General features: G+C 40.1%; 1 protein-coding gene across 2 annotated transcripts; it reads right to left on the reverse strand.

The window, feature by feature from the left end:
- Positions 1-2,748: 2,748 nt before the first annotated feature.
- Positions 2,749-16,415, reverse strand: ggps1 (geranylgeranyl diphosphate synthase 1). 2 transcript variants are annotated; one of them, XM_010788285.1, is made up of 4 exons: positions 16,289-16,415; positions 14,103-14,195; positions 11,314-11,384; positions 2,749-4,474 (listed from the first exon to the last, which is right to left on the reverse strand). In XM_010788285.1, the coding sequence occupies exons 2-4, from the start codon at positions 14,173-14,175 to the stop codon at positions 3,671-3,673; spliced, it is 948 nt and encodes a 315-aa protein (XP_010786587.1). In that variant the 5' UTR covers positions 14,176-14,195; positions 16,289-16,415; the 3' UTR covers positions 2,749-3,670. The 2 variants fall into 2 exon arrangements, with proteins under 2 accessions (XP_010786587.1, XP_010786586.1); XM_010788284.1 differs by having other exon boundaries at positions 2,750-4,474; positions 16,091-16,414.
- Between the last annotated feature and the right edge of the window lie 3,358 nt (positions 16,416-19,773).

Genomic DNA, 19,773 nt, shown 5'->3' on the forward strand with positions numbered 1-19,773 from the left:
GTAAACGCCTGTGTTGCACCCATTACAATGGTTATATTATCATTGAGTGGCGATAGTCACCACAGCCTGTATCTTGCAAATCTTTCGTTTCTGTTATTCATTAATAATCTCTAAATCCAGAGGAGATAACCCTGATCTCCCTTCAGATGATATCATACTACTGCTTTCGTATCCTTATGGTGCGGGAGGAATTTAACTTAATGGGTCAAATCGCTGGTGTTTCCCCTTTTTAATCAGACATTTGAAACACAAAGTTTTCCTGATGCTACAGTGATAGCAGTAGGAAACAAGTGAGTTATTCCTCTTTATCCCCGATGGACCATGAGAGCACACTGAGGTTTATACGTGAGTGCTTGCAGAATTATTCATGAGAACTGTTCTGGGAACAGTGACATAAATATGATTACCACACTGAAGACTGTAAACTTCATAAAGAATTGCATAACTTTTGGTTATTTTAAAGGATAATGCAATCGGATATTCAATATAGTTGTTTCCCCTATTGCCTAATGGAACTCCAGAAAAAACATCACTTGCCTCTCTGTTAGATTGATATGTTTCTTTATTTCCAGAAACATGGGCATTGTTTTTATTTCTTGTCATTCTTTTGTACGCAGTCCTAGTTTAGCTTTTAGATAAAGGTCCCCCCTTATATCCGTAACAAACTTTTGGATAAGGGTCCTCCGTATTGTCCGGAAGGGACTTTTCCAATATGTTGAAATATTGGAAAAAGCATACTATTTTAAAAAATCATGAAAAAAGTAATATATTTAATTTAAAAACTCATAGTATAGTATGCTGACAACAGTCATAGTAGTAGGTTGAAGAATATCATGCAAAAGTCAAGGTATGTCATATTCAGAAAAATTGATATAGAAGAATATTAACCTTTATTTATTCCGTTTTTTCGTTTTATAGTTTAGTTTGTAAAATAATATAAAAAGAGTATTTGAATAATGTCCAAAAGTTATAAAATGTTCTAAATAAGGTAGTATGGTATGAAAATAAAGTCATAGTATAGTATGTCGAAACACGAAAAAAGTCTAAATATATATATTATTTAAATATATAATGAAAAAAGTCCTAGCATGGCCTGTCAAAAAGAGTTATAGTAAAATATGAAAATAAATTCATAGTTTAGAATGTCAAAAAATATAAAAACAGTCAAGAGTATAGAATGTCAAAGATGTTGTGCAAAAAGGCATGGTATGGAAAGTATTTTGAAAAAGTCACAGTAGACTATGTCTATAAAAAATCTAACATGATCTCAGATATCTTTACTCTAGTGAATACATCCATTTCAAAATTCAATCCATTTTCTGCAGTGAGCTTTTCAACAAGTTGTTGTTGCCATAAGAATATTACATGCGTGATAAATAATCCAAAGCTTGCAGGCGATGAGGGAGACAGTGAGTGAGCCATGTCGCTCTTCACACAAAAGCTATTCTGTTTTGCTCTCAAACAGAACTCAGACTCTGTGGGAGGAGAAAATCAATCTAGTCAACCTAGAGAGAGAAGGAATGAGAACCGTGAGAGGCTTTGATTATTGTGATGGACTTATGTCAGCTCTGCGAAAGCCACTTCATACGTCTCTGCTGTTTATCGAATCACAAATGTATTTGCATCTCAACTTTGTATGCACTCCTGACTGCTGGAAGGAAATTAGTGAAGGCCCACTGGTCCCTCAGACTAACAAGAATTTGACATTTTGATGAATAGAAGATTTCTTTTTAATTAATTGAATTGCAGCTGTCAAGAGGAGGAGCTTCAGTGAGTCCACAGAGCTGTCTGTGACAGATAGCCTCTGTCCTCCAGGCTGAGGAAAGACAACAGTATTAACAGAAGCAGCAGATAAAACAGGATTTAGATTTCCTGTGTGATGTATTTCAGACTTTCGGTATAACTCCAAACAAATCCTTTTTTCAACCAGCTCCTGTGAGTGCTTAGTCAAGGTTCCTCTGGGGCCGTATTCTGCTCATTTTCAGGTTCATATTTGTGTTTTGTGTCTCTACTGTGATATGTTTACATGATTTAATGTTCAAAAATCTCAAACTGCCTGTGCTGCAGCACCTCTTTTCACCCTCTGTCTGAAACCAGAGCCAAGTCTGCTCTGATTGGTTAGCTGGCAGGCTCTGTTGTGATTGGTCAACCCGCCCCTATGAGAGCAGTAAGCAGTATTGATTTTCTTTTCTAACCCTTGGAAAGAAACCCAAGAGTACTGTTTTGGGTGTTTTTATTGTTTTGTTAATAAAGCCGATGACGTTGAATGTGCTGGAGCACTAGCCAATAGAAGCGCAAGTATTACGTAGTGATGTCACCATGTTGCATTGTTGGAGGAGCTCGGGTCATAAGATTTTCATTGCCATTTCTACACTGTAGCTTATGTGCATATGACATTCGAACCTTTGAATCTTGAACTATACAGGAAAGAAGTATAATAGTGCTTCTTTAGCATGTGGCTGGTAATTGTGTACTAGGTAGTACCTGTACTTTTCAGCAAGAAGTTGCAAAAGTATTGGATGCCTGGAAAAGTAAACACATGGATCTGGTGCAACAGAAGAAGGATTATGATTACAAATACTGCAAATAATGATGGCTTAATGTTTAGCAATGGAGGGGCCATGTGTGATTCCAACTAAGCCTTGAGGTCCAGTGTAGGATTTAGCCTATAACTACTTTAACAAACAGCTACTTTTTGTCAGTCACATTTTGAGTTTCAGTTACACCAGTGTGCTCAGTAGATGGTGCTGCTTATCTCTGGAAAAAGGGTGCCTCTGTTGCCCATCACATCACACATATTCAGTTCAAATCATGAAAACAAAATCAGCCATGATGCCACAGAGTTGTGACCATTTTAGAAGTCAGAAAAGCCAACAGGTTATCTTTGATGTTTATTTAATTCAATAGGTGCAAAAGAAGTTCTTAACTGCAGCAGGGTCTACACATGGCGTCACTCAGTCTCCCTAATAAAATACAAGGGATGCAAAGAGCTGTGTTGAATCTGAACCAAATGGAAACGCAGTCTGCTACGAACATCAACAGTATTCATATACAGCCGAGCATAATCAGCACGAACACTGCTTTGCATATAATACCGGCTGGTTACATAAGAAGCAGACACTTGAGTTGCAGTTTCTTTTCTTCAGGATTGGCACTCAGACGGTTTAATGATTAAGGATACTCAAATCGCACGTCACACACTCGAGACATCTTATTCCAAACACCCAGATTTTACTCAGCTCCAGATAAACCATTTCTGTTTGGAAGCATAAAAAAAACAAAAAACATGTATATGCACATGAAAAGAAAGCCTTTTAAGCTCTGTTGACATCTGGTTATTTTTTCATTTTCAGAAAACCAAACATAATACCAAGGTAAGATGGGTTTCTTTTTAAATGTATTTCTTCCACTGACTGCACAGCTACAATTGGATACAAAAAGTGACAGCATGTGAAGGATGCCATCCAGCACACAAAGAGAAAGGCAACATTTAGGGCTGCTTTGGGGTTTTGGTTCCGCTGTGTGCAGTCAAAGCAGAATTCAAAAGCTCAAGTTTTTGTTGTAAATTGAACATTCTGCAATGTGCAATGGTTTTTGGTAAATGTGTATATCTGTATAACTGTATTAGCACACGTTTGGTGGAGTGTGTGGGGGTAGGATGTGAGTGAGGTCAGTCGTTTTGGCTGGAGTGTGGCTCAGGACTGGCCTCTGCTGGGGCTTCAGGCTCCTGATGCATTTGGCTGAGGTGTTTGACCAGGCTCTCCAGTTGAGGGTTTCCCCCAAACCCCTGGATGAGGCGGTACACCTCGATCTCCAGGTCGCGCAGTGTCTGTCGGGTGTAGGCGAAAGAGCCCACCTTCTCCAGGTAGTCCACACAGTAGCGTTTTATGTCCATGTTCTCCGTGCGCTGCCTCAGGATGTTCTGCACCTGTGTGCTCTCGGGACGTGACCAAATGGCATGAATGGTTGGGAAAGAGAACTTGCCCTCTGTGAGGTCCTCGCAGAAGCTCTTGTTCTCGCTGTACTCGCGAGAGCTCAGGTTAGCGTAATCATCGCGGATCTGGAAGAAGAGGCCCAGTGTGTCCAGGAGGGGCTTCAGGTCCTGTTTCCAGTCTGAGAAGATCTGCATCAGGCCCACGGCCAGGCCAAACAGCCCTCCAGTCTTCTGCAGCACCATGTTGCGGTACTCCTGCTCCGTGGGACAGGTGTAGGTGTCCCTCCAGTGGATGTCCAGGCCCTGGCCGCGGTGCAGCTCCAGCAGCTGCCTGGTGAACACTGGGACAGCCTCAGGGTGCTCCAGGGTCAGCACCTTCTCCAGGCCCAGGAAGTACACGTAGTTGGCTGAGTTGATGACGGAGGGGATGCCGTAGATGCTGTGGGCCACTGGGAAGCCTCGCCGCAGCGTGGAGCTGTCCTCGATGTCGTCTATGAGCAAGCTGGCGTTGTGCAGCATCTCCGTCACCTCGATGATCCCCTGAGCAGGACACAAACACACCAACATTTGAGAATCATTGTGTAATCAAATCAACTTTACCATATTAATATAATTCTTCTCACTTTCAGGAACTGTTACAATAGAGTGCCACAGTGACGCGTCCTAAAACCCGGAAGTAAGCTGCGCATGGGTTCCTTCGACAAAAAAGCAATGCAATTTCTCCATAGGATTTTGGAAAATAGCTCGAAATAAGGTCTGTGGTAGACACACATTTAAGAGACGGATCACGTTTTGTTCAGTCGGATAATCTCCACATGTCTACCCTACTTATCATTTTCGAATCATAAATCTCACCGATAGATTTATGATCGATAGATTTATGATTCAAAAACTGAGAACACTTTCTACATCAACTCTTGACCAATAACAGGTTCTCAGGAACTTTCGGTGTGAACGATGCACTACAACATGTTTACAGCAGATGGTGCCATGTCTACACTGTTGCCTGAACTGAGCAGACATAACTGTTGTTGCTGAAACAAACAGGCAGTCAGTCACAGAGAATGAAGACTTACGCTCCAGACTGGAGCCACTTCAGATTCTACTCCAAAAATAACCCAATAGATGTGTCTAACAGAGGGCAGCGGTGGCTTTGAGGGGTTAGAGGACATTATGGTTAAGCAGCTACAAGTGACACTACATGACTTTGCGCAGGTTTAACTCTTAAGATAAACAGATGTGTACTGGTACGTATCATTAGAAATACAAGCTCCAACAGCTTCAATACAGTATGACTCTCATGGAGAAGTTAGTAAACGTCCCCTGTCCATCAGGTGGATGCCTTTCCTGATAACAGAACATATCTGTCTGCTGTCCTGAGCAGGCCGTGCAGCCTGCCTGAGTGCTGGGCTGATTTAAAGACAAGTGGTGTGGCTGGTAGTGAAAGCTGTTTGTGTGGGGCTGGGGAGCACAAAGAGGGGCTCAGTGGGTCAGGCAGATGGCCAGAGAGCAGTTTATCTGCCAAACACAACCTTTCCTTCGGCAGGAACCCGGACACTCGCTCACCCTGCAACCTCAGTGTGCCACTTACAAGAGCAGGGGGGTTGTGGGTAATAGCTACAATGAATGCACACATGGAGAAAATGGAACATACAGACTGTTGTCTCTATGAATAACTATTCAATGGCTATCCAATATATCACGTGTTGTCTAACAGTAATGATCAAACTCACAAGCACCAGAAATGAGATTCAAAGTGTCTTTGTGAAAGCAAATTAGTCAGAATGTCGCTGTATAATGCAGCCATTTAAGTGCAGAGTGCCTTCACTACTCGGCGAGACTACTTCATTGATTTGCAGCAGAGGTTACTGACGCAGAAACTCATCCTGTTTGCCAAGGCAATAATCAGTGATCCATTATGAAATCAGTTCTACTTCACAACAAACAAGTGCGCCGAGAAAAATATATTGAGAGAAAATAACTGTGAAACTGAGAGGTCAGTTATGTGTGACCTGTCTCTCTGTGGTTAGCGCCGACAGCAATACCTCTGAGTCAGCCAAGGTTTTAACATGGTCACATGATCACACAGCACGCCTACTTGTGTGTGTCATTCAAAAATGCTTCCTCGTTCATCTAGAGCAGAAAGCTTAGTGTGCAAATGTATTTCAAATGTACGGCAGGTTAGGGTACAGATATACAGATATCTGGAACCAAAGTACAATCATAATCTGGGATTGTTATCTGGTGTGTTTTGAATGTTGTCTGTTGCTGCTGTGTGTCTGCCAATTGTTTTCCTCAATGATCTTGTATTATATATAATGCTGTGTGTCTGTTTCCCACAATGTAGATAATGAAGCTTGTAAATGATTAACTCATTTACGATACAGAGCTGTCCTGCAGTGTTTCATAGACACGGTGAAACACCTACTCATCTGACACAAACACTACTGCCATGGTGTCATTTCTTTTTTCATTTTTATGAAATAAAACCGCAGAGCTTGAGAGCTATTTCAAGAAGGGCATATTATATTAAACGAGTGTGGCTACTACTTAGGCTGTCAGTATGAAATAGATCAAGAGATGTGATGTGTCAAACTACTGCTGTGAAACCAATTCCCGGGGAAACCCTTGTATGATTAAACTCTCCAGCAGTTTAGAGTTGCTCTGTATCATATTTGTATGCTTATCGCAATCCGGTTCCTCATTACTTTCTCACAGGGGCAGCTTCATTATAGCCACTATGCATCAGTCACACAATTTAAACCCACAAGAAGCTCGAAGCCCGAGGCAGGAGACAGTCTCATGAATGACACGTTTTCAAAAATAAATAGAAGACAGCTAACTTTTCCTACACTATCACAGAGAACAGCAGGAAGCCTAAAGGTCACCATCCAACAGAGGGAATTTCCCAAACCTCCAGCACCTACTCTGTGCTACACTGTAGAGAAGCACAGACTGTATGGGGGTTTGATTAAAAATGCATTGCCAAATGAACGAGAGTGTGCCACTGTCATCGCCTCCATCTCTCTGTAGGCATGGTTGTTTCCATGGCGGCGACTTGTTGGCAGCGGTGTGCTAATGACGACGAGAGCTCTTAGTCCGCATGATGGGTTCAGGAGGAGTTTACAGAGCTGCTACATTAAGTGCAAAGGGGAGAGCCAGAGGGAGTCATAGGGGGAGACAGTTCTTTGATATGCCTTTGTTTACAATCTGCATATGAACGTAGGCCATATGAATTGCAAGCTGGCTTCAACTCAACAGATCCAGACCTGTTCAAATACAAAACTCTGAAGCAACGTGTCACTGTAGCCTCAAGGAGCAAATGTAAACGTGGATTCAAAATGTCAGCACTTATTAATTCGAACACATGCAACGCAGCGTAGCAGCGTGAAAGCTGTGATTACATATATATTATCTACTGACTCAAATTGTAAGATGGATGTTTTGTTATATTTAATAATTACTCAGAAGAGACTGACAACTGTATTACTCAGAAACATCGTTTTTTTGGTTTATTAAATTGACTTTTATTATGCACTGGGAGATGAAACTACTACAGGAGACAACAGCGCGACCTCTGCTGAAGGATTAGGATTCCTCTTCATGGGGGAGGGCTTAATAAAAATGCAGGACAAAGGGAGACCTCTTGAACACAAAATCTAATGACACCGGACAGGCTGAGCACTTAGCATTCTGCACAGTGAAGGGCATGCACGTTAATAAAATACAAGTTATATATTTTCCTCCCTGGACACTGGATAATGTTCAGTTCAATAGTTCAGAAGTGTTCACTTTAATTGACCTGGTCTCCCTACTCCCTGCTCAATAAAACCAATACATCCAAAATGGCTCATTTGAAATTAATCTGACAGAGGAAAGGCCAATCAACTCGCGATCTTTACACACACTTCAATGTGTCTGTTGCGATCTAATCAGGCAGGATCCTAGAATGTGTGACCAAAACACTGTAATGGATGGAGACGTATGTTTGCTTGGGAAGCTGTCTGGGACCTGAACCATGCTTTGATCAAAGAGGTGATCAGGAACCGTCATGAAGTTGAAACAAGTCATCTCTAAATGCTGCCAGATGATTCTAAAATATTTGACTGCCAGTTACTGCATCATCTAGATCAGTGGTTCCCAACCAGTGCTCGCGGCACACTGGGGTGCCGCGAGCACTGTCCAAGTATGCCGCAAAAAAACGTATTTTTATGTTCCACATTTTTTTCTCACTTAATAAACTTCACTTCATATACACTTTATTTTATTACATGTACAATGGAGTTCATAAGCTAATAAAACATATATTGCTCAGATTTAGAAATATTAAACAGCTTAAATTCTCATGATTTACGTCAGCCGTCATTGTTTACGGTGTGCAGAGCAGCTTTTTATCCTCGCGCCAAATAATTTCAAGATGGACCGTTACGTAGTGACAATAAATAAAGAAGCACCCCAGCCCTCAACAACACAGGCAGGGATGACAGAACATGATGGAACAGCAGTGCAAAAGAAGTCTAAAATAACATTAATATCAGCCACAAGTTTAAACAGCAGAGCTCAGGATGAACTCGCAGAGCTATCTATGGACCGCTCCCTGAAACTGAAGCACGGGGAACTACGTTTGGATATATTTTTGGCTGCTTGTGGGACACGAGTATCCATCCCTCTCAGAGAGTGCCATCAAGGTGCTTTTACAGTTTCCAACCTCCTACTTGTGGGAGCTGGCGTTTTCCTCACTCGCATATGTCAAAAACAAGACCCGGACCCGGCTGTCAGTGGAGCAGGACCTCCGCGTTGCGCTGTCCACTATCCCCCCACGCATCAAGAGACTCCGCTCACAAAAGCAGGCACAAGTGTCGCACTAGCACCGTGTAACGGTCTGAGAAATGTTTATGTTTGGATGTTAATTTGTGTGCCTTTCTTATAAATGTATGATTTATGATTTTGTCAATCAGTATTATCTGGATAGCGAAATGCAGAATGTTTCATATTTGGGATGTGGTTGATGAGTCACATGACCACAGTCAGGTCAGAGGGCATTGTTTCATCCCTCCAATTCTATTAAGTTATTATTTAATCTAAGTGATCATAGGCCTGCCTCTTTTGAAATCCAAATGTAAAATAATAACTGTATTGATCTGTATTCGTGTTTTTACACAGGTAGGCCTACTATTTTCAGCCAAAACAAAAGAGCCTACTTAGTAGGCCTGTTTATAATATTGAATTCATCATAGAAATGGTGTTGACATTTTTAGTCTGGTTCTTGTTATAATGTGTGAATACATTATTTGTTCTATAAAATGTTCTATTCAATTAAATACACATTTGAAAACCAATTTTTGGTGTATTTATGGTTTTTAGTTTAAGCTCTGAAGTGGTTTTTAAATCTACAAAAAGTTGGGGTGCCTTGGGGTCGAGAAATATTTTCAGGGGTGCCTTGGTAAAAAAAAGGTTGGGAACCACTGGTCTAGATATAGAGTACGCAACAGTACAACAATAAGCTACAATGGCCTTAACAGTTTGATTCCAGCAGCAGAAACTAACACTGGTTTAGCTGCTCTCCTTAACTTTGTTCATGTTCAACAGCATATGCCATAAATAATTGGTGTCTATAATATAAATTCTAGGAAAGTGAAGATTATTCAAAAGGAGCTCAGGACTGCGCTAAGTTGTTTGAGTTGTACATTTGAAAAGAAAATGAATGAATTAAAATTGAATATGGAAGTGTTTAAGGTCTTAGAACATTAGGGTGTCATATAAGATGGTTGCTCTATTATGTCTTAAAATTGTTTTGGGTTGAAACCATTTGTTACACAGATTTGGTACTGAATTTGACCACTGTGAAATTGACCAAAAAGGTTAAGATTCCATTAAAAAAAAAATGCCTCCAGTACTTTGGATTTGTGATTTTAGTAAGAAGTGCATTTTTTCTAAAAAGCCATACTTCCTCTGAATTTTTTATACAATGAGGTCATCTTAAATGAATAGTCTCACTACAATGAAAGGGCTAGTTTGAAAACCAACATCATCACACATTGAACCAACAAGAGCCTCAGCTTTCCAGTCATACTCAATTTATTAAATTCCAAGACTGTTCTGGATTCCCATGAATTCAATCTGACAGCTGATTACTATCAATTTAGTATTTGACTTTTTCAATCAAACTGCAAAAAAAAGGTTGTGACTTTTTTTTGTCACAGGATGTGACTTTAGGAAACTGAACAGGTATAACCAAACAGCAAATAGAAGCGGATACAAATACAGTAGAGTATATGAGGCCCTTCACATTGTTGCAGAAATGACTTTTATATTACAAACAGTCAAAACACAAGTCACAGTCCAGGCACAACCCCTCATGGCAGGCAATCCACTATGTTTAGAATTCAAATGAAGAAACGACATGAAAACATCAAATTCGTCAAAATCCTGTGTCCTTTTTTGAAAAGGTCTGATTGTTTCATGCTTCCGTTGTATAGTATTTGTGTTACTTCTTTAAAAGTAATTTTGAGAGATGTTGATGTTGAAATGATGTGCTACTACTGCGCTACTTGAATGGAGTCCCGAGACACCTTGATATGAAACAATAGGTGCAACAGCTGCTTTGTCATAGAGTTTATAATGAACAATACAAAGCAAAGAGCTAGCAGGACTTTATTGGAGCAGATGTCTGAAGGATACTGCATTTAAAAATGAAAATACATTACTGACCCTTTCAGTGAACAATATTATCTATAGTTGTTTTCTGCATTGTAATTTGTTACGGCCATATTTTCTTTGTAAAAAATCTGCTAAATCTGCAGCTCTACTAAGCTCTTGCCAACTTCTAGCGTCTTGACCTGATTTAAGGCACTTGTCTTTACAGCACAGTTCAGTCTCACTTCAGTCTTAAACTAGTTTGCCACAGCAGCAAAGCATGTCGAAATATTCCGAAAAAAACAACCTGTGCATTCCTAAACCAGACAGACTTCGCAACTATCTGAACATCTAGCATGTGAGAACATGTAGCAAGCGCTGTATGAGGGCAAACAAAATGCATCCAACTTAAACAAGTCATGATATCAGCAATAAGGGAAAGCTGCAGATCAAAATGTAGAGAAAAGGATAACTTTACGGTTTTTCAAAGCACAGCCAACCTTTTTAATTTCATTCCACTTGAGTCTCAGCTGGATGAACAACATGGTGTAATACGTTATGGATGCTCTAAGATCTATATCCAAGCTTTACATTTACATTCAGTAAAGAAACAACACTCTGGTTGCATTACAACATCAATTGCCTTGAATAAGCACTCCATCATTTTACGTTCTTAAAGCATTCTACGACTAAAGATGACTTTGAATGTGAATGTTAAAAGGCTCCAATGGTTCATTCCTCACCTGCAGTTTGTCCTCTGGAACATTGAGCCAGTGGTTAAATGCTTGGGATAGTTTTGTCCTCACCTGTTTTCCTGAGGAGAGAGCGGAAAACAAAAGTTAGGGTTTCAAACTTAAAGAAATAGTAGCTTTTAAATGCATCTTTCACATTACTTCTGTTACAAATCATTAGCTTCCTGTGCTTTCCTTACTTACATGTATTCCTTCTAGTCCCTATGTCTGTGATAATTGACACTTGGTTGAAGGTGGCAGGTGGGTGGTAGCTACATATCCCAAGAGATACCAAACTTAAAAAGGAAAATGACATGTTTATTTATAAATCATTTTGAGTTCAACTTTAAGGTTGGCTTGAGCACAAATACTTTGTTTAGGCAGCAGGTAGGAAGGGATGTGACCGGAGAAGTGGAAATGGTCTGAATGAAACACAGGAAGTTTTCTGTTGTTCAAAGACCAGGCTTCAAGCTGCTTTTTTCTTTCTTCTCTGTTGGGAAGCTGTTTCCAGCTGAGTGCTCGCAGCCACACTCAGAACAGGGCCGGTCAAGTATATTTTTAAATCCAAAATATAGATATTTTGGCCCAAAACTATGAAAAAGACCCTGGTACAATATTGCAAAATGTCTTTAATGAAAATGTTTCCTGCCAGACATTAAATATATGTTTCCTTATGAGCTTTAAGGACAGTGACAATGCTAAAAAGGAAACATCCCAGCCAATAGAAACCCGAAGGACCTGTCCTATTTACCCAAAATGTGATTCTGGCGTTAGGTTAGTCACTTTGCTACTTGCAAAAAATAAATAAAGTCGGTCTCCCAAAGAGCAGCTGAGGAGCGCTTGGTCAAGACAGAAAAAAATTATGTTAAAAAGCCATTTGGAAGAGTCTTAACAGCAATGCGTGTCTCCAGAAATCCTGACCTTCTTATCCAGGATAATCCATAGTCCTTATTTTGAGCAATTTCATGTATAAACTATTTTCTCCTGCATAAAGAAAACACATCATAATTGGCTTTATATGTCCGCCATCTGCCGCCCTGCTTTCAAAATCATTGGCATTGGCCACAGAAAATTCCATAGGTACGAAGTAGAAGAAATAAAATACAATACTACATAACTGCTCACAACAAGGTCTATGGATTATCTCCAACCTTTCTTCATCTGAGAGCTACTTTGAAAAAATGAAAGTGGCCAAGAGCTACTTGCATCAAATTGCTTACATTTATTCACATAGCCCTCATCAGTTGAATTAAGCTACTTTTGTACACGTGTGAAATTGCAATACCTAAAGCTTATCAAAAATCTTAACTTCACATCAAGGTCCAAGAAAACGAAAATGTCTCACATATTATTATGGCCCACATAGTGAGTACATCACTGAGAATGCACATAAATCTCCTTAATCACCACCTTACAAGCATTTCACTCTTTTGTACAGTTAGTGAGATGAATGGCACTGCATGGAGTCCACCATACAGGTGTATGCCGGAGTGTACCCACTTAGGTTCACTCTAATAGAGTCATTTAAATGTTCATCAGTCAGTCTTGTTCTATTTAGATTTCATGACATTCATGTCAGAAAAAGCTGCTTCACAAAGGTATGTAGAGGAACGGAGAGGAGACGGTGATCGCGGAAGCTTTTTCCTCCTGCCTTCACAAACTTTACACACGTATTTATCAACTGAAAATAGCAAGAGGACATTCATACTCTGCAATCCAAGACTTGATTAAATCCACCAAAAACCTGACATGACGATAATGAGTGTTTTTCAAAAAACACAAATCCCTCCCTGTGTGTCTCTGAGCCGCAGCCACAGGGCCTGATTCAGAGTGGGTTGGTTCTGGACTGGTGTTGGTGGAGAAAGCAGACTGCTCCGTGTGTGGTGTCGCTGTGCCGCTGTCACGTCTGTTCCTTGATCTCTGCGTCACCGACCAATTTGATATTCGTGTGACAGAAAACAATTCTAAAATAAAAAAACTTTATTGTCCAGCCGCGGCCCAAAAATCAAGAAGCAACGTAACTACGCTATAATCGATAATCAAGCTGCTTTTCAGTAGCTCGCCGCTGTCTTCTGATCGACGTGTTGGAGATCCTTGATCTAGAGTATCCGGATTATTGAAACATTAGCTTTTGATATTTTTTGGCACTTTAAGCACCATGAATTGATGTCAAATAGTTATATTATATTGGAAAGAAGGAAGGCTTCTCTTTGTACAATATCTCCAACACTCAGCAGCTCACACCAAATCAGTCTAAATGATGTGGTCTTTATTTTAATGTTTCACTGTAGAATCAACAGTTTAAACGTTAACAATTATGCCATATTGGTATTAATTTCTTCAGAGATTAAGCTGTATTACAGATATTCATCTCTCAAAATGGTAATTAAATGGATCAGTTTAGTCATGATTGTGTTCCAAATGCACACTTTCTAAAAAAGTAGTTTTGTTTAAAACCGAACTGAAGATTTCACAACGAATGAATGTAATGTCCTTTCAGATAAAGCCAGAACCGTAACCTCTATACAATAAGCACATTAAGTGGCACTTCTTAAAAACACAAAGCTAGGTGTTAGGATCAACCAGATAAACATCCCTCATCTTATGCAGCGTGCAGTTTGTGTCTATCTGGTTGTACACCCAATCACATCAGTTATTGTATACATGTTGGTGAGGCCATTATCCAGTGCCACTAACAAGAAGAAAGCAGTTGAGGGCTCAGTGAAGCTCTAAAACCGATGACCACATAGCTGCATACAAATATCTTCCACAACTATGCATTCACTGACATGGACATTCACCTGGTAGTTGCAACAAGTACTTGTAGGGTTCCAGCAGAATTCGCTCAGATGTGGCTTCTGAGTCGCAATCCATTGCTTGAAGTTTTCACAAATCTATATTGGAGTATAAGGCACATAGAAAAGTTAATAATCTGGACACTATTTAGCTCTAAAAGTAAAAAGGCTTGTTGCAAGTCCAAAATCGCACTAGAGTCAAAGAAGAGGGAGGGATGCCTGTGGTGTGTTCATGTTGGATTACTTGTCCATTTCTCAGCAGTACACCTAAAGCTGGCTTTTAACTGACAGATAGAAGAAGTGTTAAGTGGACAGAATCATAGGGGAAGAATTTGCAGACTCAAAGACACGTGGTGCAACTGACATCGGAGGTATAACTGCAAAATGCTGCAACCATTTTATAGCATTATACACAAGAACTGGGTAGGTATTATTTATGAGTGATACTTTTAGGTTGTGTGTTTAATAGATGTGTATGAGTATGTGAGATTTTGAAGTATGTCTAGAATCTTAGTATGAAAAAAATAGGCCTGGATTTGGACACTATTACAGTATGAAAACACTGGACACTACCCTGCCATATGTATAACTAATACTATGCAGTTCTGAAGACAAAACATGTCATTCATTGATGAATTTATTTAACATTATTTGTAATTTGTTCTTGTGTTTTTGTTTTGGCCTGCTTTTTGTTTTATTTACGCAATGCTTCATCTGTTCTTACAATTCAAATGTTCTAACAGCTCAAGTATTCCTAAAAACTGAAGCTGTTCATCATGCTTGCTGTCAGGTTTTGCAGATTCCAGCAGAGCTGAGGTTGACTGAGTTACCATAGTTACGCGTCTCCAACTGGCACTGAGGCTTCATAGGAAGTGCCGTGGTAATTACAGCACAGTGTGTCCCAACAGATGTACATGACTGTTTTCTGACACCAAAGTATGTAGGGTTAACAATAGTACACATGTTGAGTATGTAGTGCATAGTATAGGATTCGACACATTTTTTTACAAATAGTTGTCCTTTAAATAAGCACATGAATGAAAAGAAGAAATGCAAAACTATGTTTTGTATGTGCTGTTTGAAAGGTAAGGGTTTAAACATGCTCTGTCATATGAACCGAATAGTGCACAGCCATAAATAATATCTGTGTGCATGGTGAGTGACATGTTAATCATATGATTGGATTATTTAAAACAAAGAAAATACTGGAAAGTTATAGGAACTGATGAGTGATGTGGCAATCATCAACATAGAAACATAACTAGTGATCATTAAAGAAAAACATCTTCTCAAACTTTACAAAATGTCAGCAGCATTAAATGCGATTTAATAATGTATTTATGCTGTATTTGTTCTTAAATGTCTTTTGTTCTTATTTTGTAAAGCACTTTGAATCACCACGTGCTGAAAAGCCATTGCATTTCCATTGAGAGACTGTGCATTATATAAAAAATACCAAATCTCTTATCACATTATATTATTTACTCTTCATTGTTTTTGAAAATATGACACCCTAGCATAAAGATGGTTTCAATAGGTACTGTATTATCTAACACAGGCCTGCAACTTACATCAGTGTGTTGTATAATTGCTCAGTGGAAAACATAACAAGTAAATACACTGTTGTATCCTCATTTTGTCTCCTCAAGTGCCTTACTAGAACTATAATAATATCCGAATTATCCATTTGATATGCCAATTAACTTAAAAACAAAACCATTTCTCAGTTCAATTCTATATATTCAATCATTTAACTCTGAATTATTATGATATTGCGTTTCAACGAAAAAGCCATATATAGAATAGAATTGAAGAAGCTGCAACATTTTTAGGAAGAACAAGTTTACCAAAAGTTATTCCGTCTTTTTGAAAATGTTTTAATGGGAACTTGACTGACCATATTAAAGAAATTAAAATGACACAGTAACCTCAATTACACATAAACAGAAGTGTTTGAAAAATAAAATGCTACTAGGGTTGTTAACTCCACCCACCTTTGCTGCTCCCTGTCAGTCTGCTGACTTGTTTCCTGTTAGCCAGGATGCTAGTTAGCTGGAATTAGCAGGTTAACATAAACGCGTCGGTAAACAACCGTTGAGCATTTCTTTCTTTCTTTATCAAAATAAAAACGTCCACATAAACGCAAGTCGACTCATACACACGACGTGACTGTCACAAGCACGCTTTCATACCATGTTTAGGTCCGTGTGATAACGGCTTATTCACCAGATGCTATGCTATGCTAATGGCGTTCTTGCTACGCACGGTCTGGAGACCCTTCACATGACAAGCTAGTTTCGATTAGCAACCTATATATGCTTCGGCGTCGTTACAGAGCAGGCGCAGAGAAGGTGGGGGCTGCAACAATATGGGTTCTTCGCACATAGATGTGTTGACGTTTTATTTGTACATCGCCAGGTAAAATATCCAGCTAGGGGGAAATGGAAATACGCACACACATCTACTCGGCACCATCAGTAGCATATATCAAACATACATGTTTTTGAACATTGGTTTTGTATTTTTTTCGTCGTTTTTGAGTCGCTGTGTATTGTGAGAACGACCCAGTAGGATTACTTCGTACACCTTACCATGGGTATTTTTCTCTAAGACCAGCCAATCACGTGCTGCTAAGGCGTTTCCCTTTGCTGTGCAATCCAATAGACAAGCGTACATTTGTGAGAGGCGGGGTTAATGTGCCCGTCACTCATCCTCAGGAGGCGGGGGAGAGGGATCACAGAAAGAGCTAGGCTAGAGGAGCTACTCAACAAGGCAAACAGCAGCGCTCTGCGAAAACGACTTTTACCCATCCACGTCCAACATCAACTAGGGGCCAACGGACGACGTTAAAATCCGTCTGATTTATTACATAAATGTTCCTATGGATTACTAATTCACTTTCGTCGAAAAACAGAGGTGTTTCTCAATTTGACAGCATAGGTAAGACTGCTTTTGTTCGGCAAGCTATCGTTATTTTGAACATTTAACTAGCTTGCTTCCCTACTGCTACCAATCCAACCTTGGCGTAAGCTAACTTGTTAACTGAAGCTGTGATGTGTTTGAGGGGTCTTGGGGAATGAATGAATTTAGCGACTGGATAGCAAAAAAGATGACTGCCGAGATTACACAATAAAAACTTGGTCAGCTCGATAACAAAGTTATTCTGTAGCCATCCAAATTAAGGCGATGAGCACAGTGAGAGGTTATGCTACTGGACAAGCATCGGAGTGTTGTGTTGTGGAGGAATCCTTGTCGTCGAGCAGCGCCTGTCATGGTGTTCACTAATAGCCGTCAAAAGTGATATTACATGAAACCATCGGCGACCTGAATAAGCTTGACATCGTTGCAGGGTGTGATTTGTCGATCAGCGACTAAACGGTGTAGTTTAACAGGTAAATCGCATCGTCAGTGGTTTCTTTTGTGCCGCGAGTATGATTCGCTTATCACGATTGACTTTTCCAGTGTAGGTTGGACCAGATGGGATACCTTGTGTCAAGGAACTCACCCATTTGATCAGTTAAATGACCAAATGCGATGTGGACTAATTTCCCTCTGCTGTAGAATACTTGTATCGATGATCGATGCTGTGTGTGTACGTGCGTGACCAGTATTTTGCACATTTCCGTAACTGGCAACATCCCCGCTGACAAACTGTCTGGACAGAAGAGGTTTAAATGGTCTCGAAGCTTTAGTTAAACATGCAACCAGGTTTTAGGGCAGGAGGGAAGAATGTGGAGGCTCGGGCTATTTGTGTGTATTGTTTTGGTGGTGGTCTATCTTTCACTTGCAGCGGCTGGTTGAGCAAATTGTCTGGGGCGGATGACATTGTATCCTCCGCGATCCTTCACCGCGACCAAGAACCACACATGAGTGCTGCGACCTTGTCTTGTGTTAAAAACAATAACATGTTGAAGGTAATAAATGCATTGTTGCTGCGTTACACGTCTTATTTGAGCTTGACCTTGTTGCGAACCGTTTCGTCGACTTGTTTCTTTGTCAGACGCAACCTTACTCAGTGAACAGTCAGCGAAATGCCAGACCAGCCGATAAAGACAACATTTTGTGAAGAGAGAAAGTGACTTTAAGAATGGCTGCACGGCTGCTTCTTACTTTATTCAACTCAACGCTGCTATTAGGACACACGTTTAACGGGACATTTCTATTGCGGGGTGGTTAAGTCGCGAGTGTTATTATCGCTTTATATTCGCTGTCTAGTGCACTCTCCGCAGAGAGCACCGAGACAAGAAGGAGAAGCGAAAACCAAAATGAACAGTACTGCAGTTTTTCAGTAAATACCAAGGTATTCGTCCCCGAAACAGTAATTGCTCTTGTCGGGGCAGGTGAATGGCGACCACCGGTCCCGCAGTTTCCAGTGTTTCAGTGAAGTGTTCTCCTTTTTAGACGACTGTCAGCTACAGAAATGGCGTCATCCTCTGCTGTAGAGTCAGTGCAGTGCAGACAGCGGGCACACCACGCTGCCGTACTGAAAGACCCGTGCAACGTGCAGCTTTTTACCGTGTACCACTTTATACTTACGGGTTCTTTATGCGTGCATTTGTGCAGAGCACTAGTTACTTTGTGTTTCACCCTTCTTTGCCACAAGCCAAGTCTGGTTGCTGACTACAGTACACCAGGCATTACATACATGGGTTTTATGGCTCTGCGAATGAGAGCAAACAGCCTGTCACGGTTTACTTTGCAACGAAGATATTTTTGGGAAATGTGTCCCAAAGCTCAAGCACACATAGCATTAGTCCCGTGCATTAGTCGGGAGTATTTAAGCAAACTTTTCTTAAATCAATTGCACCCTCACTCTAGAATGAAACCCACAATCCCTAAATGGAGAATTGGATGTGCAGACTATGTTTGTCTAAGCAGTTTAAAGTGTGAGTCTTCCGACCAGCTTTTAGATGGCATCCAGCAGTGTAGCAGAAAAAGTGATGTCATCATAACATAACCGTGTTTTGTCATGGCAGACTGAAGTTGGCACTGTCTGTAATGTCTAACATATCCTTCAACCTCTTTTTTCATCCTCAGATTCGTTACGCTGGGCACCTTGAGGACTCATAGAGAGATGAAGGTATGTTCATTCTTTTTCTTGCATGTGTTGAATGCCACTGGAAACTCAATGAGAGCACACCCACTTCTGCATTTCCACTCTTAGCTCATTGAGCACCTGTATTAACATGCCATAACCAGGCAAATCAAAACGTGAAATGTAGTATACATGTTTTATATGCATGGCCTAATTATTTTATTCTCATGAATAAGCCTAGTGAGATATTTTTACTAAATGTCAATTGTAACACATTTAAACACAGTCAGGCAAGTGTCTTGGAAAAAGGCCAAAGTAATATATTTATTTGATAAGCATAATATTGAGTTTTCGTTGGCACCTGCTGTATTTGCAAACACAAATTGGGAATTGTGATGTTGTCATACTCTGTTATGTAATGTTATTGAGTTGGATGCTGACATAGGGTCTGAATGTGTTGTACTTTTAGTGAATATTGTTTTTAAAACTGCATTATAGGGTGTCTGAACGAAATTCAAGCTTAAGTGGGTATGACGCTATTTCTATGTGAATGGCGGAATAAATGAACTGTGAAATATAGACAATGTATAACAGCTCTGGTATTGTTTAGCTACAGCTCTATTCAATTTCAAAGTGACACAG

Source organism: Notothenia coriiceps, unplaced genomic scaffold (genome assembly GCF_000735185.1).
Source record: "Notothenia coriiceps isolate Sejong01 unplaced genomic scaffold, NC01 NC01_scaffold00031845, whole genome shotgun sequence".
Taxonomy (NCBI): Eukaryota; Metazoa; Chordata; class Actinopteri; order Perciformes; family Nototheniidae; genus Notothenia; species Notothenia coriiceps.

Bases quoted from the DNA above. Each gene is read 5' to 3' on its own strand.
- ggps1 (XM_010788285.1), bottom strand. From the start codon at position 14,175: ATGGATTGCGACTCAGAAGCCACATCTGAGCGAATTCTGCTGGAACCC. The intron at 11,385-14,102 runs GTGAATGTCCAT...CTCTCTCCTCAG, and splicing joins GTACTTGTTGCAACTACCAG to GAAAACAGGTGAGGACAAAA. The intron at 4,475-11,313 runs GTGAGGAATGAA...TGTCCTGCTCAG, and splicing joins TTCCAGAGGACAAACTGCAG to GGGATCATCGAGGTGACGGA.